The following is a 26,950-nucleotide window of genomic DNA, read 5'->3' on the forward strand; positions in this document are numbered from 1 at the left end:
GCCCAGATTCCATCACTCATTTTGCTGGTCAACATTTTGAAGTTCGATCAAATCCATAGATGATTACTCTTTGTAGACTAAATACTTTACTTACATTTATGTAGGTATATTGTTTCTTATCCCAATTATTAACACTCGTTACTTAACAATGGCTTGTCAAAATGCAGCCATTTCCACTGACTTACAGAATAGGCTTGACGTGAGAATATGGAGGGAAACGTATGTCTTACTTTGGGCATAAGCTTTGGTACGGCAAGTGTGCTGGCTGAACTGAGGCCAGGTCTGAAGCCTTTGGTTGCCAGGCCTATGGTGTTTGACATTTTACCTAGAGTCTAGTAACCACCAAATGAATAGGGATAATTTCACACTGATCTGTTCTAAAATGTAGTTCCCATTCTCACTCAGAACTGTGATAGTAGTCATAGAGTTAGTACAGCTAATAAAAAGAAAACTCCATAGACACTGCTAATGACCACAAAGGCTTACCAAGAAACAATAGGTCAAAGCAATGGTCTGGGTTATTTCCAGGCATCTTAATGATTAAACAGGTTTAACTGCTTGTACCAGGGAATGGAGTACAAGTTAGCTACTCCCGCTAACTTGAAGTTGGTTGATTTAGTAGATGCCTCTATTTTTTGTTTCTTACTTTGACCTCATCTTTTAATGAAAACTTCATTATGTTTACCAAATTCCTTTCACTGCAAGTAATTCACATTTTATTGTCATTTCTCTTTTTACCCTTTCAACAATGTTTTAGTCTTCCTTGACGATGAAAATTGTTTAAGCCTGAAGTTTACTAGAGTTCTAATTCCACTGTCTGGTTCAGGCTTTGGTTGGCAGTGGAGGATTGCTCTTAGAGTTTAGAGTACTTTGCAAATTTACTGGTCAGATTAGGATTGAGTAATTCATCTCATTCGATCTGCTCCTCCATCTACACAACACAAGTCAATGTTTGTTATGACTTTCTTGATCCTTATTTATAAGACAATACAAGAGGAAACCATGTGTGTGTGTTTGAAATAGAAATGATACATTGCGCAGATATAGTTCACCACGTTCTGGGTTGGGTTGACTGTTCAAATGGAGAGTCGGAAGAGTAGGAACAGATGCTTTTTTTCCTTAATGGCTCTTTCTCTCATTTAAAATCCTTCCATTTATTTCCCTAAGATTTAGTGATAACTTTAAACACTTTAACTAAATTACCCAGCGGCTTGGCAGCCATCACAGAGGCAAATCTTTTTAGAAATCCTAGCAATCTGTTAGATCGTGGGTACTGTGACATAAAATCTGTGTGGCTCCATGTACAAAAATCAAATCAGTGCAACGGATACAAACACATAATGCAAATGGCACCGTCTCCAAACCGAGGGTACATGACCCGCCTCTAAATATTGAATTTTATTTTTTTCCCCAGTCATTGACTTTCTAAATTTGGGCCAATTTATTCTCATTATCCCTAAGTAAACCTACTTTGATTTTTTTTAACAGTTATTTTATAATCAAATAGAGCCAGCCAGCCCTGGATCCTGATGTTGCTAGGATACATAGTTTGATACTTGATGAAAGTATATCACTTCAAAGGGGAAGGTTTTCAAGTGTCCTAGAAAATGACACTCCCGCCTTCCACTGTGGAAGACAGGCCCAATCCTCGAGCTTCTTGGAAGCTCAGGCTGCAGGATTGGCCTCCCATGCTTTGAAGTAAGCATCCTCTCTGGAGGGCTTGTGCAACTGCTAAAACCAGTCAGGTTGGTCTTAAAGCAAGGAACACACGTATTTATAATAAAACACGTTTTCATGTTTGTTTTATAGTGAAGAGAAAAAAACCCAGAACCCCCAGATTTTATGTACTTTGAAAATATATTTAAAAACATTAAAAATTCTATATTTAAAACATATATTATATGTTAATTAGTACACTTAAATAGAACTTGTATTTACAATAGGCTTCTGATGCCATTAAGTTTTAATGCCAATTTTTTTCAATAACATAATTATATAAATATACTAAAATACAATAAATATTTTTTGTTTGTTTTACATGGTGAATAATATCTTTACCATAGAGAGAACAAGGCCACAGACATTTACTTACATTTTCAATGGGAATCACCATAAAAAAGCAACAGGCCCGCTGCCATGCATGAAACACTTCTGCCACAAAGAGACCACAGCACGACTTTAAAACAAAACAAAACGGAACAAAACAAAAATGAACAGCAACAGAGAACGATCTTAACAAAATAAATCTTAGGTCAACGGAAACCACCAAGCGTGTGACTGTGATGTAATTTATTGGGTAAGAGAGAGCCACTGACCACACAATTTCTGAATGTCTCTTATTCAACCACTCAGCAGACCTGCCCTTTGAGCTCTTGGAGATTGTGATGGGGACTCTTTTATTTCTTTGTGTGTGTGTGTGTGTGTGTGTGTGTGTGTGTGTGTGTGTGTGTTTAAATAATTTCATCCCTCAAAACAGAGCTGCAAAAAGTTAACATACAGCGGATATTCCACGTATTCATTACATGTTCAAAATAATTACAAAGACAGTATTTTCAAACAGTACAAAACAAACCTATGCTACAGAAATGCTTCCTTCTTTCAATGACAGGTATTCAGAAGGTACTGTAAAAGATAGGCTCATTCTCAATGAAAGACTAACAAAGGGAAATTATTTGCTGATAGTATCTTCATTCCCTGGGTCATGGTGGACGTCCCCTTTTGCTTATCCCTCACCTTACTAAGATACAGCAATGTCTTGAGGTTTTTTGATACTCAAGAGCACTGGTTCAGGACACTCTCAGATTTGGACAGTGGGCTGAAAGGGACAATAGGCTTAGCCCTAACTTTCACTGGGGTCCATTTTTGCCTGGACCACTATTCCAGGCTCCCAACTTGACTTCTCCTAACCCAAGATGGCAGAGGTGAGGCAGGGACTCTCTCCGTGAACAGACAGGATGGGCAGGAAGTGGCTGTGGCCTTCACTGGGGAGCAAAACTCTGCCAGCTCTGTCCTGGCCTCTTCCATTGAACAAGGCACCTTCGAGTGTTTGGTGTCCTAGCTGTGCGGATACCTTCCCAAAGCCTTGCCTCTGGACAAGGTTTTCTATTGGTAGCCTTGATCAGTCAACCTGAGTTTTGGGGTCTTTTCCTGTTCCCTTCCCCCTTCCCCAAAGTTCTCAAAAGACAAAACCCTGGTTTCCTCAAGTCTAATTCCAAAGCAGTCAGTGCTCAGGTAGCTAACGCGTTGTATCTCTTAGCGGAGGTCTCATCATCACAATGTCGCACTTGGTTCTGAACCTGCTCCAGGCTACGCCAGCTTAATGCAATTGTCCAGGGGTGGAGGGCCTTAAGTTGGCTTGAGCACGGTCCTCCAGAGAGAACCTCTTAGCACAGTTAGGTAATGTAGGCACTTAAAGCGGGAGGTCCAAAGCAACTTAACACGTGTCATTCCAGAGCCACCTCTGAAGGGTCCTTCAGAGGCCTCCCTTTTGGAATGTCTCAAGTACCATTCCCCACCCCCACCTAGACCTCAGGATGGCCACTCAGAAATTCCTCCTGCACCGCCCGAAAATATGTCAGCTCCACACAGCCGCCACATGGCCAACGTTCAGTCTCCTTTCACCGGCAGTGTGGGCGCCTGTTCTGATCTAGGCGTCTCTGGGTCCATACAGAACTCCACCTTTTGCTCGCAAGACATTTTTAAGCCTTACCATGATTTTTCTTTTAAGCCTTACAATGATTTACCCAAATTGTTTGCCTCTTATTTAAAAAAAAAAATCTTTGTCTTTAATTTTTGTTCTTTTTTCTCCTCTAAAAAGAAAGAAAGAAATCACTGTTCTCCATGCTTATGAGTGCCACGATGTGACATTTGTTCACACATTCATAGCAGTGGTAAACTATTTCAGAGCACGGAACTGATTTTTCTTCCTTAAGAGAAAACAAGAGGGGACCAAAAGGGGAGGCGGGGAGAGAATGTGCTCTAAGTCAATGTAGGTCTTTGCAACAAAACAAGCTTTTCCTGTGACCAAGGCCCAAAGGGTGAGTGAGAGCCTAGGAGGTGCATCGTGGGAACTGGAGTGAGCACTTCGTTCAGTTGCCTTAATTTTTATTCACTTTCTAGTCATCTGATTGATTTTGCAAACATCTCTACAACATACAAATGAGTCTTTCATCAACCAGAATATAGACTGAAGGGGTTCTTTCCCCATCCCTACTCCCTGTGGGAACTTAAAAACAAAAACAAAAACCAACAAACAAAAAAAAAAACACACAAAACAAACAAAAATAGACCCCTCCCATCCCCCATCCCCTAAGCCAGTAAAGCGATGACAACAGCACCTTGACATTGTTTTAATTCCAATGCTATCAGAAGTTTGAAAGCAGTAAAACAGAGTACTAACAAGAATGAAGATACTTACTGTCTAAAATGTAAACGGAATGTTTTGGTTCAAATTTTTGTTGTCGGTTTTTGTTTTGTTTTGTTTGTTTTGTTTGTTTGTCTGTTTTCTGAAAGAGGACAGTTTGTTATCAATTCACAATTAAAGCAGCATGCAATTTATTATTATCTTTTTTAAAACTTTTTTACGTTTTTCAATTCTTGGCAACGGCAACAAACCACAACATGATCGAGGAATGTTAATGCAGACTTTGAAAAGTTGTGCGCAAAATGACTGTTTCCCTTCTGGTCATGGATAGGTCCAATAAATAGATTGTAGAACCACTGTACTGTATAAACTTCATTTATACATGCAGTTCATAAAATTATTTTTTTTTCTTAACTGAATAATTTACCCTGTTATGTATATATACAAATAGATAATTTTTTTGTCTCCATATAATCTATACAACATAAAGCCACTATCTTCCCCTTTTAATGGTCAGTGTACATACACAGGAAGTGTCTATCCTTATGAATCGCCAGCCAATGCGCTTTTTGCTATCCATGGTGAGGGCCCGCACGTACGACTGGGTAGTTCGGCACTGGGAGTTCCAATGCCTCTTGTCTATGCCCCTGCAGCCCTCCTTCGTGTAACCCATGGGATTGCACTTGGTCTCGTAGAAGTACTGCTTCAGCTGGCCTTTCGAGACCGGGACCTTTTCCAGGACCGTGACCGTCCCGCCCGACATGTCCACGGCGGTCTTTTTATCCGCGGCCGTGACCCACTCGCTAATGCTGTCGCACACGCTCAGCTCCCCGCGGCGGGCCGGGTCGGAGTGGCGCCGGACCCTCATGGACATGTTTGCAGCATCCAGGTAATTTTTGTATTCCTCGAGCAGAAAGAGAAGGGGCGGCTCCAAAGGCACTTGACTACTGAGCATCACCCTGGACGTGTACAAGTCCGCGTCCTTACTGTTCTCTTCCTGGGGCCGGGCTTTCGGGTCCTCGTCCAGCAGCTCTTCGATCACGTGCTCGAAAGTGTCAGCCAACGACGTCAGGCCCCTGGAGCCTGCCTTGGGCCCATTCACGCTGTCCAGAGTCCCATGGGTCCGCACACCTGGGTAGGCCAAGCTGCCTTGTCCTCGGACGTTCGCTTCTTTCATGGGGGCAGCCTTCATGCAACCGAAGTATGAAATAACCATAGTAAGGAAAAGGATGGTCATCACTCTTCTCACCTGGTGGAACTGTGGGGAGAAAGCAGAAACAGGGCAGAGAAGTGGTTAGGGCTTTCTTTGGCAGAGGGATGCGATGCAGCCCATTTGATTGCCATTCCAGGCCATTCTGCAGGGTCAAGGGTTTTTTTGTGTTGTGTTTTTTTTTTTTTTTTTATGGATCGGTGATAAACTCCAGCTGCACCAGACACAAGTTAATGTCAGGAGTGTGCTGTACGTGGTTTAATATAAACCAGAGGCGTGCAGTGTTTTCTCTGAGGTTTAGCATATAACCCTGAGATTAGGTGGCGTCCAAGCAAGTGAAAAAGATTGTGGCTTCAAGTTTTCCGCCTTCCTCCTCTCACTTTAGAAGCTTTGTGAGTTAAATTTTTAATGATCTCTGCTCAGGCTGTCACAAGGAACACAACATCAGAAATGTTACTAAGCAACAACTGTAAGTGTAATAGTAATTCCCCCCCTCTGCCCCAAGTTAGCAACAGGGTCCTCTTGCAGGAGTGTGTGGCCTGGGGGGTCTGAGTGGGCCTTTGCTGCTATGTGATAACTAGGCATGAATAGCACAATAAAACGGAAGTCAGGGTGTTATAAAAGGGCTTTTCATTGACGTTTTTTCTCCCATAAGCATCCATTACAACAAAGAAGATCCAGCATCCTGTTTTACAGATAAGGAGACCAAAGGCCACAGAGGACTTGTCTCATGTCATGAATAAAGATTACAGTAGAATGCGGGCCCCCAACCCCAGCTCCAGGGTTTTCCTACTGCACCTGGGTGGTCAGAACTGAAAATGTTTTGCTTATTTCCAAACAGAAATCATTTTCTACACATTGATTTTAATGATGTGTCTATGCCTGAGGCTGATATCATGAAAACAGAGTGTCTGCTTAAGAGAGAACTGGAAAAGTCAGCATCACAAAGGCATCGAAGTCCATTCAGATGCCTCCCGTGTGCGGCTCCACATTTATTTTCAGAACTCTCGGAGCTCCTCACCCCTGGGTTTCTCAGGCTCATATACGGGGTCCTGTGTGTGTGTGTGTGTGTGTGTGTGTGTGTGTGTGCGTGAGCGCACACACCCTGAGTTTATCATACCTTTGAAAAGCTGAGTGGCATTTTGCACGTTTTTGGAATAGGCAGCCAGTGCTTCTTTCTGTGCTTTTGAAGTTTCCTGGGAAGTCCCTTAACAGCACACCACAAAATTAATCTTTTCCTGTTTGCCAGAGGGTTGCTATCCTCTCAATTTGGCTCTACTTCTACACGCATGCTCTGGGAGGCCAATTAGAATGGACGAACAAGCAAAATGAAACATACCTACAGACTAACCCAAGGTGACCGTCAGATGGCGAAGGACTTCAGAGCCACTTACCTGAAGCATCGGGTCCCTCAGCAGTAAGAGAAGCCAGACACTCTAACGTTATCCCTACGCTCAGTTCTGGAGCATGGACTTACAAGAGAACACACATGTGCCAGTCAGCAGGAAAAGGGGACCCTTTTCCTGTCCATGAAGTGTCACTGAATGGGAAGGCAACCTGCCTCGTCACTATGTCACACTGCAAAGATGGCTGAAAACTCGAGTCTTGAGAACCAAATGATTCTGTTCTCCACTTCTACAAGAGATCACATTTTCTACCACCAACAGACTTTATTATCATCCCCAAACACCAACAAACTTCCTTGTAGATTCATTCTCCCTTCGCACGAAGAGCAAGCCTGCTCAGCACTGCTTGCAGTGCACAATGGTCTGAGGTTAGGAAGGGTGCGCTGGTTTGAGTAAAACACACATGTCCATTCTGCTAATTCCTGGACTTTTGTGAATGTTCTGGGTTCTGTACCATCAAAGAAATGGATCCTCCAAGGAGGTTTCTATTCCTGGCAGGCGGTACTTACACCATTGAATGAAAATCCTTCCTCCTAATGTTCCCAGGCCAAATGAAAATAACCCAAGGGACACCTCTAATGTAGGCCGATGAAAGGAAGCAAATTTAGAATATTTTACTCCAGCCATCTCTAGCACACTGGTAGAGATTTGCTGTGATCAGCTCTTTTTTAATATTACATTTCCTTAAATCTAAGATATTATCATTGTAAAATATACTATTTTATGTACCACTAAGAAATTAAAAATGCAGCCAATTAAACTGCTGTTTACTTTATCACTTAGAACTGTTATTGTATACTTACTCAAAAGAGTTATTTTACACTTATTTGGATACTTTTATCATATATAATTTTTGTATACTGGTATATGTAATAAAATTAAGTAAAATAAATTGGCTAAGGCAATGGCAACTATATTGTGACTGCTGCATAGCCAACAAGAACAATAAAATGACATCAGCTGTAAGACACAACCCAAATTCAGAGAGGCTAAAGAAAAAGTGCATCTTAGAGTGAACAAAGCAGAGTTTCTTTTTTTTTTTTTAATCTTTATTGTTGAAACTATTACATATGTTCCTCTTTTCCCCCCACTGGCTCCTTCTAGCCCTCCCCACACCCCTATTGTCTATGTCCATGGGTTATGCATATATGCTTACAAGTTCTTTGGTTGATTTCTTCCCACCCACCTACCCATCCCTGCCTTCCCTCTGAGATTCCTCAGTCTGTTCCATGCTTCCATGTCTCTGGATCGATTTTGTTCATCAGTTTATTTTGTTCATTAGATTCCACATATGACTGAGATCATGTGATACTTGTCTTTCTCTGTCTGGCTTATTTCACTTAGCATAATACTCTCCAGGTTCCTCCATGCTGTCTCAAAGGGTAAGAGATCCTTCTTTTTTATTGCTGTATAGTAGTCCATGGCATACATGTACCACAGCTTTTTTATCCACTGATCTACAGATGGGCACTTGGGCTGTTTCCAGATCTTAGCTATTGTAAATTGCACTACTATGAACATAGGGGTGAATACATTCTTTCTGATTGATGTTTTGGGTTTCTTAGGATATATTTCTAGAAGTGGAAGCACTGGGTAAAATGGAAGTTCCATATTTAATTTTTTGAGGCAACTCCATATTGTTTTCCATAATGGCTGTACCAGTCTGCATTCCCACCAACAGTGTACTAGGGTTCGCTTTTCTCCACATCCTCACCAGCACATGTTGTTTGTTGATTTGTTGATGGAAGCCATTCTGCAGAGTAACTTTAATAAGTATTTACTAAGTGTCCACACTAACTGCTTAAATGGCCCAAAGTACTGAGGCATCTTAACTACAGATTTGAAAAATTGTTTTATTATTACTAACATAGTAACAAGTCTTTTCTTAATGTTATTTTTAATAAATCTTTTAATGATACCTTTTTTATACCAGCCTTAAAGAAGTTTATCCTGCCTTTCATTGATCTCATTTATCTTTGTATTGATTTTTTTTTTGGTTGAAAAAATGGTTCATTCTTTATATATAATTTTCTCATTAGTTCTACAAGCAAATCTTCAGAGGGACAAATAGCGTCTGAATAAATATTACTTGGCTTTCATCCTGAAGCCTTGTAACACAGGTATGCCTCAAAGCAGAACATCTGCATAGATTTAGTAGTTAACCACCTGCTGAAAAAGTCCATCCCCAGGCCCCCATGAGTGATACTTCTTCAATGCTAACTGCCTACTCACAAGCCCTGAAGTCAGGTACACCTGACAACAAACCCATACTTTTTGTCAGAACAATGTAACTTCCTAACTTTTTTGTTTCTGACAATAGTTTCTAGATACTTTGGACCACTCAGACACAGGCTGGAAATCTTGAATCATGTTTGACAATACATTTCTTGTATAGCCTTCAAATCTGGCCAGTGGAGAAGTCCTGCTCATTTTCCCTTTAAAACACTTCTCCTGTCCACCCCTTTCTCTCCAGCCCACAGCCACCTTCTTGGCTCAGCCCTCATCATCTCATTGTGTGACTGCAATGCTCCTCTGATGTATTTGACATCCTTTCTATTCCATTCAACTCTAATAACCACTGCCTGAATAACCATGCTCATCTTATCATTCTCTTACACAAAAACTTACAATCGTTTTATTTTCCCCCTCTACCAGATCAAATCTAATCTCTTTTATCTGGTATTCAAAATTTGGCCTCACCCTACTTAGCTAACTTTGTATATTACTCATTGTTTCATCTCCGTTGCTCTGGTCAGGCCAAAGTCCTGGGAGACCCATACACATTACTGCCTGTAAGTGACTTGTTCCATTCTTTTGGCAAACTCCTTTCTCTCTATGTTACTAAATCCTGCTTATCTTTCATGACCCAGTTCAGGTATCAAATCATATATGCGCACCTTCTCTAATTACTCATACACACACTCTCCTCCTGCTCCTTTAAAATTCCACATTATATCTCATTCAGCACTTCATTCCCTACTCACTTGTTCATTGTGAATGTATTTGCCAATGACAGTCAGTCTTTAGTTGAATGATAAATTCTCTGGGGGAAGTGATCATGTCTGCTCTCCCATTAGCTTAACACAGAATAATGTAATAGTGTCCAGTAAAAATGTACTGATGAGGTCATTAAACCACGAGAAAAGATAGTTCTGACATCATTTCATGATGTCCTTTAGAAAGCATCAGTGACCTCACTGAAATCATTAGATCAAGCGTAGGCTGTGCTAAACCCAAATTATAAGCTCTAAGAAATTTGATGGATTATCACACATGAGCAATCTCTGGAGTTTTTCTAATAGGGTAAAACCTGACTTGAATGATTAAGCAAATAACATTACAGCATACTAACTGTCCCTACTACTTCCTGTGTAGTAGTGTTTCTGACATCAATAGAAGACTTGAACAGTACTCAGGAATAATCATAATAGTAAAATAGGGAATTTTCAGTCTTTTAACTTCCTTTTTTAAAACTGACCTCTTCAATAATTTCATATACTTCATTAAAAAATGATAAAAGTTTAAGAGCTTCTAAGATAATTTTTATGTATTAGCCATTCAGATGAGTCTTTATTACATAAAAGGCAAAGAGGATACACAATATTGCTAAGGAGAGCATGAGTTTATATATCTGTTTATAAATAATAAATTCATTGGTGCCGTGTAATTCTGCTCCAATATTTACAACAGTGCACAATCACAATCAAGTCAACCAAATCTCTAAAATGCTAGGAAGGTCTTTTTTAGACCAACTCTCAAAAATTAAATATGGCATATAGGGCTAAAAAGGAAATCCATACAGAAGGAATAAATATTAGTTTTAAATATGACTCATAAGTCTTAAACATTCAACCAGATGACTACCCATGACAGCATGCTCTCCTGCTATACTAATACTTTGTATTTGTCTAAAAGACTAGAGAACATTCGCAAGTATCATCTAACTTGGTTCTCACAAGGAGAGTGGACAGGTATTGTTGTCTCTATTATGCAGATAAGGCAATTATGGTTCAGAAAGGTTAAGTAACTGTCAGGTATCACAAAGCTAATAGGTCATCTGTCTTCTTGCCCAAGCTTTTACCATCAAGACATGCTGGCAGTTTTGGAATATTCAACTGCAGGGAATAGAGAGAGGCTATGCTACAATGAGTGGTCAAAGAACGAGTTTATACAATATAGACACAGTTGTCTGCAGTTGTGTGTATCCCGGGCCCACCTTTCTAAAGCAGCATCATGTAGACACTACTTTGTAGCAGTGGATTAATCATGACCTCTAAGACCCTTCAACTTTATAGCTTGAGTACTTCAGTGAGTGACTGGAATTTTAGAGCATGCAATTTTCCTCTAAAAGAAAGTTTTGCAAAAAATTTAGACATGTTAGAACCAAGTTTCTATGACAAAAGCTAAGCAGGAAAACCAAACAATAGTACGGATAATTCGGCATACAGGCGAAAATGCAAAGCTTTGTTCCCAGTCCCTTTGAGTTTTGTCAATGAGCATGTAATCAAACACAGTTTAAAGATATGGATGCTCATCTTAGTCCTATAAGCAATAAGGATAATGGTAATGTTGAAGAAATTATCAATTTAGTTCCTTACACACATAATGCAAACCTATCAAAATACCACCTTAATTAAATCTTGCAAATCAATATAATCTTTAATTTTTGTCCAGCTTAACTATGTGCATATATCCACCTTACTTTTGTTTGTTCATTCATTAGACATGGAATCTAATTTTCAAGTCTTATAGTCTAGGGGGGAATTAGGACATATATGTAAGTAACTAAAATATAAAGGTAGAAGTGACCCAGGACAAGTATAGATAAAATTCTATAAAGAGAGAGAGGTTACTTCCTGTTAGAGAATGAAGACTGCTTTGTGAAGAAGACTGCAAGGGATGGAAAGGATTTAAGCGTATCCAGAAAAGATGCCAGTGGATGGAGTGCAGCTTGGTTAAAAGCATGAAGGTTGATAAGCATGCAGTACATTTCTGGAGAGAAGAGTTCTGGATAGAAATAGTGAGAGATAAGAGTGAATGACTGTCAGATTTTGGAAGGCTCTGAGGATGATTTTAAAGAGTTTGGCCCCTGCCTTGCAGGCACAAAAGAACTGATGAGAGTTTCTGAGCAGAATGCTTCAGGAAGCCCAGTTCATCGCCATGTGTAGGAGGACCCAAAAGAACGATAGACTGGAAGAGGTGAATTAATTTATTGGTTTTATTCCTAGTGGCTACTGAACTTGAAAAAGAAATATTAAATAGTTAGTTAAGTGTGGGGGTGGTGTTAAGGGTCTGGATAGATTCTAAACTTCATTTATTCATTCATTTTTAGGCTGAAGTGAGTTACAAAAAGAAACATGGTTAGAGAGAGAAGTGGGCTAAGTGGTAATCATGAGTACTGTTTGGACTGGCCAAAAAGTCAGCATGTTGGAATGTGAAAGGAAGGCGGGAATATAAACTTTCATTCCAATTATAATTACACTGAACTTTGATTCCACTGCTCAGCACTTTTAATTCAAAGATCTCCAAACACTTTGCAAATATTAAGTAATTAAGACTCATAGGACCCTGGAGGTATAGGTAACTATAATTATCCCTGTTTCGTACCGAAGGAAAAAAGGGCCAGAGTTTTTAATCAGCTCCTCTACTCGCTGTGGTTCCCCTGATAGAACAAGGTCAGGACCTCAGATTCCAAAGGAAAACTAGGCCTTCAGCTACAGGCACTAGTTTCTTCCATCCCTCTGAGTTATTTCTGTAGTATTTCCCCATTAGGTATACATTATTTAGCTAAGAAGACTAAAAACAAAACAAAAAAAACAAAAAAAACACTTCACACTCCTCAAAGAAAATAATTGGTAGTTGAAATCCATAACCAAAATGGTGGTGGAGTGTGGGGAGGAGGGAGCTGATGATCATTATAGAATGCTCACCTACTTACCTGAAATGACCAGCCAATTGAAACCAATAAATATTTTAGTAAGTGATGTCTGATAATGCAGCTGTTCCAAAGCTTTGAAGGAAGTGCCTTTAAAAATGTAGTTTTTAACCATAATGTAGTTTATGTCCAGGGTATCCAATTACACTTCCTACAAAACAGTCCTGCAAACCAGAGGACTCGCTGATCCCCTGGTACACTCACAGTGTGGACACTTGCAGACATTTCTCAGCCTCACTAAGAGTGCCAGAGACATTGCTGGTTCTCAGTTCAGACCCAGAGTGATACATACAGGTAACTACCATGAAAAAAAAGTATATTTCCCTGAATCATTAATTTGATAGATAAATTTCCATACATCTTTAACAGAAAGCACTTTAGCTCTAGTCCTCTATTAAACCCCTGTATTCCCTGCCCCATACCTGAAAGAGTGAGGATTTTTCTATTGGTCAGAGACCTACCTTATCCAAAAGTAAAACTAAGCCATATTCTCTATTAGCATAGAAATTGGGTAAAAGTGAACTGTAATGGTGGAATGAACTCTGGAATAAGGGATAGTAAATGCCTGGAACAAGGACCAGGTTAGGGCAGAGAACACTCCCACCTGGCATTCCAATCCCAGGCACAGCTGTCACCATCCAAAGATCTCTAAGTGCTTCCTCCATTACTACTTCCTCGGGAAACCTACTGTTCTACTGTAACTAAAGATTAATCCCTGAAAGTTAGAGCCACCCAGAGTTGGCAGTCCTATCCATGTTCTCACCATCTTCTCCTCTTCCTCGGGGTAAACACTGCCCAAACAGAGCACATCTCTAGTCTATGAAGTCTTAGGAAGTCTTAGCATCGAGCATATATACAAGTCACTTGCATATCAAATGAGTAGGCTGTCTAAAAATGTTGTTCAACAAAAAGATAGATACAGAGACAGTAAAGCAACAAACAGACTTTCAAATTACAGGGGGAAAGTTAGGGAGAGGTGGGGGAGATAAGAAATCAAACGAAGGACTTGTATGCATGCATATAAGCATAAACAATGGACGCAAAACTCTGGGGGGTGAGGGCATGTATGGGTGTGGGGTGGGGGGAGTAATGGTAAGATATGTACACATATAATACCTCAATAAAAAAAATGGAAGAAAAAAAAATGTTGTTCAAAATATATTTTAGAACCACTCTTTTGTAGATTGTAAGAACCAAATGGCAGTCAGCATCCAATAAAAAAAAAGTGTGACCTCTTTAATTAGGATTATCTGTTTTCTTTAGAATTTCAGGTGGGACTTGTTATAATGAACTAAAGTAAAGTTCAGATTTAACAATGTTCTAACTAACAAACTGCCAAAAAACAATGGGTTATTTATCAAATTCCCATACATGATAGACTATAATTTTAATTTAGAAAATGCTATCTACCTGGTTCTATAAGTGTCAGTGAGATTTAGAAAAATGATCAAGTATACATCACATTTAATGATAGGGGTGGATGTCTACAGCTACTGTGAAACCACAGGGGAAATTTCCTATAAAAGGACAATGTCTCTCAAAGTAGTGAGTAGGGAGATCATCATTGTAGCACTGGCATTTTAATTGCATTGAAACATACAGACTTTCAATTTATAGAAAAATTCCAAGTAAGAATTCATTTTATCCAACCTAAAGTCTCAAAATTCAGGTAATTTTTGAGTGTTACATTTATACATTAAGTGTATTAATGCAATTCAAATTTGTGACTAAAAATACTATGACAAAAAGAGAATTTATAGGGCTTGAAATAAGTTTTAGGAAATGTACACATGGATAAACTTTCATGCATGAATATTAAACAAAGCCTGCTTCTCAAAGTGTGGTCCATGGACCAGCAGCATCACCACAGAGTTTATGAGAAATGCAGAATCTTAGTTTCCCTCCCTCCACCCTACCTATCCTATCCACTAAATCAGACTCTGCATTTTGACAAGATTCATATATTCAAACTGATTCAGATACTATTAAAGTTGAAGCACTGGACTAAATGATAAAGAGAAAGGAAATGAAAGTCATCTTTCCTCCTTGGTTCAACTTGTTTTATTGGAACATTTATTATGTAGAAAAAATATTTTTGCTTTTTTAATGGTATTAAGTAAAATCAGGGTTCCCTTTATGTCAACTGGCTTTTCCACTATGGTGTTTATACAATAAAGTACAGGATACCTATAAACGTGATTGGATGAATGAGAATTTACAGAATACTAACTAATCTAAATCTGGCCTTCCACTTAATCACTAATTTTTATCTCAATGCTACAAGGCAAGCACAAGCATAACTGGCTTCCCTGGTCAATTATACAGCCTAACATCACTCACTCAATCAGAATCACACTGGAAACTACAAGGCCAGCTACAGCAGGTGGTAGATTTCAAGGCACATTAATATTACTTGCAGCCCAATGTATCTGAACCTTATGAGTTCTCCCTGTCCTGAAATGGGGAGATAGGGGCAGGCAGAACTGACTCATCCATTCAATGGAGATTCTTTTAGTTCTAGACTTGTCCTAAAACAGATGAACTTCATCTCCTACCAAGTACCAAGAAATGTTTTTAAGAAAAAAGAAAACTCACAAAATAAAACAACAGCAATAAAACCCTAAAAAACATTAATGTAAGTATCTAGCATCAAAACCCCCTCTCCAACATTAACCTGTCTCTACAGGCAAGCCAATTTCTCAGTTGGGTTCCAACATTTGGGATCAAAACTAAAGTACCCAAAATGGTAAGAAGAAAAAAAAAAAAAAGCTAAATTTCCAAAGAAAAATATAAACATTTTTGAGTTGAACAATGTATGAGGGAGTTATGGGCGTAGTTCCATAAACAGAACTGGAAACTGGTCCAGTAAGCTTTTCACAAAGGACTGCAAAGACAAGCCAGTTTCCAAGCACCAAGAAGTCACCAAGCTCACCAGTACAGACGCAAACGACTCCTACTGGGAACCCTAGCAGTGTTGCTATTAAATCATTTGCAAGTGGGTAGGGCTGAGATGACACAGAACACTATTTTCCCAGGCAGTACCCCAAGTATTATTGGGTTCCACCTCAAGTCTTACATAGTACAGATGCCAACACAGATAAGGGGGTGTCCCCTCCAAATTACAAACAAGGCGCACCTATCCCGCGAGGAGATGTTGTGAAAGCAGAGCAGAGCACTGTCTTCAAAGTTCCTGGATCCAGGAATAAGCATGCTCTGTACCTAAAAAAAAAAACCGCAAGGGCGATCCAATTGCATTCCTTGTCCCTAAGGGGAGAACATGCAGTAACTCTTTGAGACCAGAGGATAAAGGGGATCCCCTTTAAGAAAAGAAGATTGCCACAATGTGGAGACTGGGACCATGCCAGAATGATCACAATGAAAGAAATAACACAAAACAAAGAAAGAAAGTTAAGACCAGTCTGTCCCATTTCAATCTCATTTTCAGAATTGGTGACTATATCAACAGGTTGCTTTTAGGGTGTTGCTGGACATCCTGAGTTCCTGCCATGAGATGCTATGGGAATTGTGACAGCTGTGAGCCAACACCCAATAGACACTGTCACCACACAAACACACTCCTAATAGACCCCAGAGCTGTGGGAAAGGCATGCCCTTCTCAGTTTTTCCACAGATGGTGCTCCTGAAATTTTCCATAGCTGTGGCTAATTAGTTACCTGAGCAAATTCCATTATAGAAAGACTAGGTTCAAACTGGAAGGTCCCAACTAGAAGGCTTTAGCATCATTAATTCAGCAGGGCTGATGTGAGAATCAGATGGATAATGCTCACTGATGAAGAGACCTCTCTAGATTTGACCCCATCCTCCGAAGGACATAGAACATTACATTTAAAAAAGCAAAAGAGCCATAGCTGGTTTGGCTTAGTGGATGGTACACCAGCCTGTGAACTGAAGGGTCCCAGGTTCGAGTCCGGTCAAGGGCACATGCCCAGGTTGTGGGCTCAATCCCCAGTGGGGAGTGTGTTGGAGGCAGCCAATCAAAGTTTCTCTCTCCTTCTTCCTTTCTCTCTGAAATATATATATAGATAGATAGATAGATATGGCAAAAGATAGGTGAAAGTAGGTGGAGGAAGAAACGGGAAAGATAAGTTGCTTCTAGAGACAAAAGAATAGCATTCCTTTTAAAACGACTATCAAGAAATCCTAGGGGAAAGGTAAAATTAGTGAGAAAAGGCTCTCAGCTCTCTGTTGCTCACCTTGATGAGACCATTTTCAGGAATCAGTTTGTTAAATTCCACTGAAGTGCAAAGGCACGCAGCACAGCCCTTCTTCTGGGATGCACAGTCATAGCATACAGAGCATGTGCGTAGATGCCAGAACATGTGTGGACATGCAACTCTTTCTGTAGAAACTCAATGTTCTGAGTATTAACGAGGATTAACCTGCACACATAGAGAAAACTGGTGGTTCCACACATCCAGTTGTCTTTCGGGTTATTTTTGCATCCAACTCTATAATTCTTTTAATTGCTTACCTGTAAAGAACAGGGAAGTGATCGTTGTTTGTAGCTCAATGCAGGAGCAACAATAATTGACCGTGTTCCCCGGCTCACTGCCCTACCCCAGCCCCCAACTCTTCTGAGTGTCCCTGTTCATCTGAATAGCACAAGTAAGCCAGTTTCCAGGCCCTGTGCATAATGAGCCATGTGGACCCTATTGAAGAAACTGGCCATGCTCCAGAGCTACCATAAAATACTAGTACAAGGAAAATATTAACATCTCAGATGACAAAAGATCCATATGGCTGGTCAGAAAATATCCCCATAACTTAAGCCAAGAGCATGCACCTATATGGGAACATTCAATTCTGTGGTTCCACGAGTAACCGGGGCCGTGAGAATATTTGTTTGCCTCCATCCCTTTTCACTGAGCATTGATTCCTACAGAAAATATGCAAACTCGAAACAGCAATATATTCAGTCTAAGCAATGGAGCGAGGGCGGTGTTTCTACATAGTACTTATAAATAAGTTCAGTATCGGTGGTGGTGGTGGTATGTATGGAGGGGATTTTGGAGGATGCTCTGGGAAGCTGGATGTGTTAAAAATGGTTAAAAATAATAGCTGACATGTATTAGCTATGAGGTAAATAATCTAATTAGCCACAGTTTATGGGGATGGCTGAGGCTCAGAGAGGTTCAGTAAATCGCCTGAGCCCATACCCCCAGCATGTGGTGGAAATGGAATTTGATTCAGGCCTGGCTTCCATGCCTCTTTCCACATGGGGTCCGATGTGGACGTGGTGGCTTATATTCTGAAGGAGGTCTATTTGGCAGAGATATCCTGCAGACCTAGTGCATGAATTATTTATTTAAGCAAAGCCCCATATGATCATTTCTGATAAGCAGTTTGTTTATACACTATTTCCACAGGGGTTGAACATAACCCTAATGTTTCTTCTTTACTCCCCTCTTCCCAATATTAAATTATTCCTTCAAGGGACTGACCAGGCATGCATACTTCATAGGGCATAGTGTCAAAACTATGCATGAAGGTCATTTGTTTGAAATGTCAGAACATTTCCTCCCAAGATGATCTCTTTGGGCGCTGAGACAGAACCACATGCTATTCATACCAAAAACCACAACTGAAGAATACCTGGTATCAACTCCATATGAGTCAGAATGATTGCAATCAAGACTCAAGGGACATAAAATCTTTCTTTTGTACCCTAACCTAATCCCCTCAAAGTCTGGAGGCCTGTTACCTTAGGCCACCCACTCCATTTGACCTATAATTATTGTTATTTAAGACTAGAGGCCTAGTTGGTGTTGCTCAGTGGTTGAGCATCGACCCACGCACCAAGAAGTCACCGGTTCAATTCCCATTCAGGGCATATGCCCAGGTTGTGGGCTTGATCTCCAGTAGGGGTTGGGCTGGAGGCAGCTGGTGTTTCTATCTCTCTCCCTCTTCCTTTCCCTCTTTCTAAAATAAACAAAAACGTTAAAAAAAAGAAAGAATAGAGCTGAAGGCCTGAGATGTGAGTAAAAGAAATATATGACAAGCCAATCTCACATTTATTCTGAAGGAGTAGTTCAGACAGCTAGTTAGGACCACTAAGGCAGAACAGATGGGCCAGTGTGGACAGAGAGCCAATCCTCACAGGCTGTGCCAACAAGAGCAACCGAGGTGAAACAGCCAAAAGAACAAGGGTCATGGAGTGGAGACCTCATGTGGACTCTGCCACCAAACTGGCTCCCAGAGGCCCTTGGCAGGAACAGCAGAGGCAAAATGGACCCCACAGCCAGACTGAGTTGATGCGAAACATGTACCTGGGCTGACATCCTGAATATTTGTGGCGGGTTAGATGAAGATGGCACAGAAGACAGAACACCTTGCTTCTGCCCATAGCTGGCCCTTGGGAGAGAGCAGACTTCTAGAAAAGCAGCTGCAAGGAGCTTAAGAACAAAAACTGGAAATGCCTGTTGGGAAAGCCTTCCCAGGTGTTAACAAAAGACAAGGTCTGCGTGTCAGTGGTGTGTCAGCTAGCTCCTGGCAGTCCACCCTTACGCCCGGGAATTATTTCTGGTGTAGGCCAGATACTGTCATCAGTGCAACTCCCCAAATGCAACTCGTCCTCATGGCAGAAGAGGAGTGGCTTTGCTCTTTAAAGGGGCCCCACCAACAATCCTGTGAAAAAGACATTCAGTTTGGATCACAGAACCATTCTCCATTTAGCACACTTTCCTATGTGGTGAACCTAAGGGGAATTTTTTTCTCAACAGAGTGCCCTGTCCTCTGCGAAAAATAAGGTTGAAAATCAATCTTTTGCATGAGAATGGTAAGGAGTTATGGGAGGACGACCTGGAATATATGTTTTTCAAAATGTAAAGATGTTATTTAGGCTATGAATCTTGTTTTTACAGGCTGCCCTATTTGTACAGGGTAGGAAACTGCATAGCAACTTTAAGGGACAAGTCCAGCAATATTGCATCATAGTTCAGTGTTGATGTTGTACCCTGGTAGTTTTAATTTATCCTATAGAGTACGAATTGCTTCATTATAAATCTTGGGGGAAGTGCAAAATCATTTTTTAAAAAAGCACCCCCTGGGGTATGAAAGTTCCAAGCTTAACAGGACTTCCTCAGTGATTTGGGCTATTTCTCTTGACCTCAGTCCCTAGAACTAATGTGAACAGCTGGAAAACAAGCCTTGAAAGCCTGGTATGCAGGGCACTGTGGTGGTACAATTCCCTTTTCTGTTCCAACAAACGTTGCGGGGCTCCTCGGATCTAGCATTACTGGTTAGATGAATAATGAATGCGTGCTCAACTTTCCACTGCAGGAAATTCTGCAAGTGGCCACGTGGGTCCATTCCATGTGTGTCACCAGAGCTGGCGTTAGTCCCTGGCCACCACGAGGCATTGTTTCCATTGGAACTGATGCCCACACCAGCTCCTGAACTGTGCAGGGTGTCCACTGCAAACCAGGCAAGGTCAGACACTAAGACGTCACTTAGGCATCCGCCTCCCATTTCTCCCCTTTCAGATTGATATGAACTCTTTGGTGAGGCTGTGGAGAAGCAGGCTTTCCCATACACTGATGGTGGGAGCACAAACCGTTCAAGCCCTTTGCAGGATAGTTAGGCTGCATCTATCGAAGTTATAAACAAATGTTCTGCTGACCCAGCAATCCCACTTCTGAGAATAAATAAATGTACACATAGAGCAGTGGTCAGCAAACTGCGGCTCGCGAGCGGCGGTTTGCCGCTCTGTTGACTAATGAGTTTGCCGACCACTGGGATAGGGGCTTAATCACAAGGAACAAAAACAGCCTGGAATTATTGGAATCGAGAGTCTAGGACCTAGACCAGTGATGGGCAACCTTTTGAGCTTGGTGTGTCAAACTTCGCCAAAAAACTGAGCATAACTCGGGTAGTGTGTCACTTTGAGGAAAAAAACATTATTTCGCAAATGTTTCATCCTCGGAATGCGGCCGCCTCAGCGGCCGCATGTCATCAGAAATGGCTACGTGTGTCAGTGCTGACATGCATGTCATGGGTTCGCCATCACTGACCTAGACTGTGGTCAGCAAACTCATTAGTCAACAGAGTGGTTGGCAAACTCATTAGTCAACAGAGCGGCAAATCGTGGCTCGTGAGCCGCAGTTTGCCGACCACTGAAGGAAGGTGCACATATACCTAAATGATATATATACAAGTAATTAATTGCAACAAGACATATAATAGAAAAATATTAGAAATAGCCCAATTTCCAGCTACAGGAAAGCAGATAAACTATAGTACATACTTATAGTAGAATACATGTAATTGTAAAAGAAAGTTTGTTCCCCATATACGGAAATGAAAAACTCTGTGAAACATTTTGGTAAGTGATAAAAAGCAAGGTGCAGAACAATGTATGCATGACATACTACCTTTTGCTTAAAAGTGGGGGGAAATAATAATATGTCTCTATATTTACTTGTATTTCCATAAAACACACTACAGGATTCACATGACACTAATACAAATGATCACATATAGGTGGTATGTGTTGGGTGGGGAAACGGGTGGGCAAGACACAGGTGGGGGAAAACTTCTCAATGTAGACTTTTTACTACTAGTTCTATTTTTGGATCCTGTAAATAAATTAACTTTTAAAAATTAAATTAAAAATAACCAATTTTTTTAAAAAAAGTACTTTTGGTCCCAAAAACTGTTCTATACGCTTCTGACACAACAGACAAGAGTTACACCAGTTCTTTTGTTGTCCTGGTGGTGGCTATAGTCAAGGAGTCTGATGGGTGCCATACCAATTTCTGGGACATTCCCCTAGAGAAGCAGGTACAAGATATGACAGCTGGGTATAGAGGACACTTCCTGGAGTTGGAGGCTGAAGACCCAAGTTCTGGTCCTGCCTTTCCCACTTGCTATTAAGTTCACCCTCTGAAATGGCAGATAATTGGCCATTTTTAACCAACAAATTGGGCCAATGCATGGGTGCTCCTTTATGGGTGAAATAACCCAAGGATGGCTGCCTCAGCTCTGTGATGAGGATAAGAGTTCTTGCCCTGCCTGACTCACAGCATCTTGCCCAGGGTCATGGACACATGAAAATGGGCTCTGTAAGTGTAAAGGGCAACCCCACCAGCAACTGTTGTGGAACACAACACCAGTCGGAGGGGTGACCTGGCCAAACCCAGAGGAGAATGAGACTCATTCCCAAAAGTGTCTGAGACACTGAGATGGTGGGAAGGATAAAAACTTCCAAAAGATGGAATCTAAACATAATCAGAAAACAAGGGCATGCTGACAAAGAAAGACTTGAAGAGGAAGACCTGAAGAGGAAGAGGTGCTGTTTAATGACTCCCTATGTGGTCATCTGCAATTGAACATCCTGCAAATTCTGGAAGCTTAACTGGAAAATTGGGGAGACATAGATAGGAGCAAAGTTTATGACTACAGACTTGAATACAAATGCAAGATCCATGTCCAATGAATGATCCAAAAGAATGGCCCTTATTCCTTGTAATCAGTATAGTTGTTGGAGGACATGTGCCTGTACATACAGGTAAGCCTCCAACTTTCCTTCAAAATCAGATGCAAACTTCACACACTTCTGAAAATGCTCCCTAGAAGACCTTTCACCCCACGTTTAGAAATTGAATGAAAAAAAAAACTCTTTGAAAAGGCAAAAACACACATCCAACTTCTCATCTTCATATGCACAGTCATCTGGGAAGCAGATTTCCCATTAAATGGCCGGTCAAAGCCGCACTGAGATGTTAAACCCATCATGAAAATCCCAGGGTGGCCTTCCTCATCTTCCTGAAGCGAAACATTCCGAGAGGCGAGAGATAACCACAGGCGGAAGTTCGCTGGAGGTGCCCTAACTTGGTACTGCTATCTAGACTCTAGTTAGGCAACCAGAAGGCTATATGTGGAATTCTGAAAAAGAAAGCAAAGAACTTCTTTCTATTGTGATTAAGGAAGATCCTTGTGCAAGGTGTCTGGTTCCAGCTACGTGTAAGTAGTCTAAGTGGCGCAATGCATTCTGGGACCACCTCTGAATAAAACGATGCACCGTGACTTTAGTCCATGCTGAGACGCTAGCTCCAATGCCATTTTGGGTCAAATACAACATCCTCTGACCTCCAGTTTCATGTTTCACAGAAGACCACCTTTCTCCACAAAACTTTCTCCAGGAGGCCTACTATCTTATATTATTTGAAGGCAGTGTTTCCTCTTGCACAAAAGGCTTTTTAAACTATCTCTGACTAAAAATAACACATTATATTTTAGTTGATAATTCATTTACTCATTCAGCAAAAGTTATTAAGAACTCAGCAAGTTTAGATGCACTTCGCTTTAGGAAAATTATATTCGAGGCTGCTTCATGTAAGGCAGGAATAAATTTACTTGTGTATTCTTAATAGATTTTTCAAGTGGCTACATCCTGAGTTTAAATCATCACTGATCTTCAAGTATAACAGGAGACTCAGAGACCCATGGAGGTGGGGGTACTCCCAGCCAATTACCAGTAGCTTTCAAGGGAAGTGTTTCAGTGTTACTCTAAATGGTCAATTTTACATGGTTAACCAGGTAAAGGTTCACAAGATTAAAAACAATTCTTAAAAAAAATGTTCATGGGAAAGGGACGATAAGGTGTATGTCAGGGTCATGGACATAAGCTCATGTTTCATCAGCAGAGCTCTGGGCATTCAGTTGAAGCTGAAGGTCATAACCAGCTAAGTTTCTGTCATTCCCTCATGTGAAGGCAACTCAGGGGTAGCCCATGTTTATTCCATGAGAGAAGAAAACCCCACACGTGTTTTTAAGCTCCACTTCTGCCTCTTCTCCCTTCAAAGCTAGAAGGGTCTCCCATTCTCCTGTGGTTGGGTTGTCTGTGAAAGCCTGGCATTTGGATGTCAACTTGTCAGACTTAACGCCTAGGATGACTCTGACTTAGCCTTCTCCTAGAATTTATCTTTTAGCTATTTGTTCATTTAACAGACATTCTCTGAGCATAGGTACCAGGGACACTAAAATGAATGAGACAGAATCCCTGCCTTTGGAGACCTCACTGCTTAGACAAGGGATGGATAGCGGATTAGACACATAAACCGGTAATTATCATTCAAGGCAGTACATACTGTAATTGGCAAAAAAGGGCATTCCCCAAAGAGGAAATGAAAAGAGGGGGTAGAGGGAAGGTGACAGAGGAGAGGAGTCTGTTGGCCCAGTATTTTTCTCAATATAGATCATATATTGCAGCACAAAGATTAGATTACTTGATCTGTTAACCTCTTAGCACCTACAACCCATAAAGCAAGACAAAGTACCCATAAAGAGCTCAATATTGGTGAGCTTTTGGGACATATAAGCTGGAAACTGAAAGACTCATTTATGGATACTTACCTAGAACTGATTTGCCATTCAAAATGCTTTCTGAGCTGAATATGATAACGCTGAAATCTGTATCCTTAAGTGAAGGGAGGACATGCTGAATTATTTAGCAAGAACCTATGGCTCTGCCTACTACAAATGTGCCCATCAGTTGTCTATGTGCTATGGGGACTAAGATAATACCGGAGACATAGTTTTTGCTTTCAAGGGCTTATACTATTTTAACTGCAGAGTGAATACTAAAATACATGGGAGAGAAAAAGCTAACTTATACGACAGCTTCTTTGAGACAAAGACCATATCTCATTCAACTTTGAAAAAAAAAATTACCATTTATTCAACTTCGTACTATTTTGTATTTGGGATAACCATGTTTCCTCCCCTCGGGACTTTGAATTGAAATCAGAATAGAAACAGATTGCCAAACAGGAGTCATAATACAGGGTCCAGCCTCATGTTAACAAAGCCGTGTTAGAAAAACAGTGGAACCCACTTCCCACTATCTCGAACCAAGGCCCTGGAACCCACACAGTTAGAGGCAGAAAAATGGGAACTGAGAGAGCAGAGATCTTGGCAGGGCCTGCAAGCAACCATCCCTGGGTTTACTGCTTCCTGTGTAATGGCTAGAATGCCAAGAAACTACAAATGTGGACATAGTGGTCCTACAGAGCAAAGGAGAAATGGGCTCAACCAATGTGCAGTGGTCTGTTGCTTTGGTTTACATGCCATAGAGTCCAGCAGATGACAGATCTAGTGGGTCTCACCAGTCAGATTACTCACTCCTCTTCTCATGGAAAGGAGCAAGGAATAGGGACAAGAGAAGGGTCCAGGTGCTCCTGTTAGTGTTCTCTTTTAGGAAGCAAGTCCCCTTGGGGAACCACAGCATGGGGGGAAATAATTCCCTTAACTTTATTCTAGGCATAGAAAACTTAAGTAACTTGCCCAAAATCACAGGTCTAGTAAGTGGTGGGCCTGGAATTAAACCTAATCATCGGGCCCAGGAATGCAGGTACTAGGCTTAGACTGCCTCATGAAGTTTCTGTTTAGGAAATGTTTCTTTAAAGTCAAGGACTACCTATCCCAAGTAGGATATTCCAGAATATTTTTCTGGACTAGAACATCATATCCAGTCACAGAGAAGACACACAACGATTTAATGATTGTGTAATTGTTTATATAATTAATGACTAGTTCTGATACATAGACCATACATGACCTAGGAATTCAGATAGGGCAGGTTTATTCTGGGCAGGAGACTTTCTAGAGGAAGTAGAACTAGAGCTGGGTCTTGCTGGATTAGTAGGATTCAGATGAATGAAAGGAGGAGAGAGTCATGAATAAACAAATTAGATGACAAGGATTACAACAAAACATTTTTGGTTTTGTCAACTTTGGTACAAAATAAAGGAAACTTAGTCATAAAGCATGCTGACAAAGTTTTTAATTGTCTTGATAGTAAGTCATAAAGATGCTCTTTTAGGACTGGAAAGTGCCAATAATAATAGTATGAACATCCATGAATCACTTATTATGCCAAGCACTTGTCTAAACACTTCTTTACATATATTAACATTATCATTACTCTGAGAAGAGGTTGTGGCCCAGATATTTGAAATAAACTGTACAAGGTGACAGGCCTAGTGAGTGGTGAACCTGGAATCTAACTTGATCCTTGGTGCCCAGGAATGCTGCCCCAGGCCTTTTGTTCTCAGATGGAAGTGTCTGATTAGGAACTATATATTTTTCATTGATTCCAGAGAGAGAAGAAAAGAGGAGAGAGAGGGAAACATCAATGCATCAATGTGAGAGAGAAACATTGATTGATTGCCTCACACACACACCCTGACCAGGGATCAAACCCACAACCTGGGTATGTGCCCTGAGCAGGATGATGCTCTATCCATTGTGCCCACTGGCCAGAGCAAAAGAATTTCTTTAGCAGTCCATGCTCTCAAAACCTCTGAATTTCTGATTATTTACAAGGCTGCAAATCCCTTCTAACCATGCTCTAAACCAAGTATTGGGACAATAAAGTAAATGATGTCTCTCTAAATCACAAGATATTCCATTTATTTGGCTTCCAGTACAGAAATTCAAACTTTCCTGTACATCTGAACCACTTGTAGAAGTTTCTAATCATAACATATACCCAGGCCCTACCCTAAACCTATGAATCTCAGGAAGTAGGATCCGATATCCATATTTTAAAAAAACACCACAGCCCTATGTTAAGTTCTTCAATTGTTCACTTACCAGGATCTTAAGCAAAGCTTTAAGCAAAATTACAACTTTGGAGCTCAAGGAACCAGGCATCAAAAATTATATGTTCCTTTCTCCTCTTTTTTTTTTCCAAAGAAGAAAAAGGAAACTAAATTTTAAAAACCAGAATAAGCATTTTTTTTATCTTCCTATCATCATTTCTTCCTTGGCACATAAAAGTTCTCTCAGCTCTAGGGAGAGAGTGGGCACTAGGCCAGGGTGACAATATTGGCCTCTATCTGTGCCAGGCACTCACATTAATGCCTCAAGAGTGAAATATGGTTTCTTTCTTGAATACTGCAGGTCACGGTTGTAGATAGCCAAAGTAATGGTAAGGGGGCTGCGTTAGAAGTCACCTGGCTGTAATCCTCACTCCTGTTCTGGAAGCTGTGCATCTTGGATCGAGTTATTTAGCT

The 26,950-nt window shown here is 40.7% G+C and overlaps 1 protein-coding gene across 2 annotated transcripts in view; it reads right to left on the reverse strand.

Moving 5' to 3' along the window:
• Positions 1-4,506: 4,506 nt before the first annotated feature.
• BDNF (brain derived neurotrophic factor) overlaps positions 4,507-26,950 on the reverse strand; it is a 42,654-nt gene continuing 20,210 nt past the window's right edge. For both annotated transcript variants that reach the window (XM_008148951.3, XM_008148947.3), the window contains exon 2: positions 4,507-5,621. In XM_008148951.3, coding sequence (XP_008147173.1) covers positions 4,857-5,600 — 744 coding nt within the window. In that variant the 5' untranslated portion in view covers positions 5,601-5,621 and the 3' untranslated portion in view covers positions 4,507-4,856. The remainder of the gene's footprint in view (positions 5,622-26,950) is intronic.

The sequence above is a fragment of the Eptesicus fuscus genome, chromosome 13, assembly GCF_027574615.1.
Source record: "Eptesicus fuscus isolate TK198812 chromosome 13, DD_ASM_mEF_20220401, whole genome shotgun sequence".
NCBI lineage: Eukaryota > Metazoa > Chordata > Mammalia > Chiroptera > Vespertilionidae > Eptesicus > Eptesicus fuscus.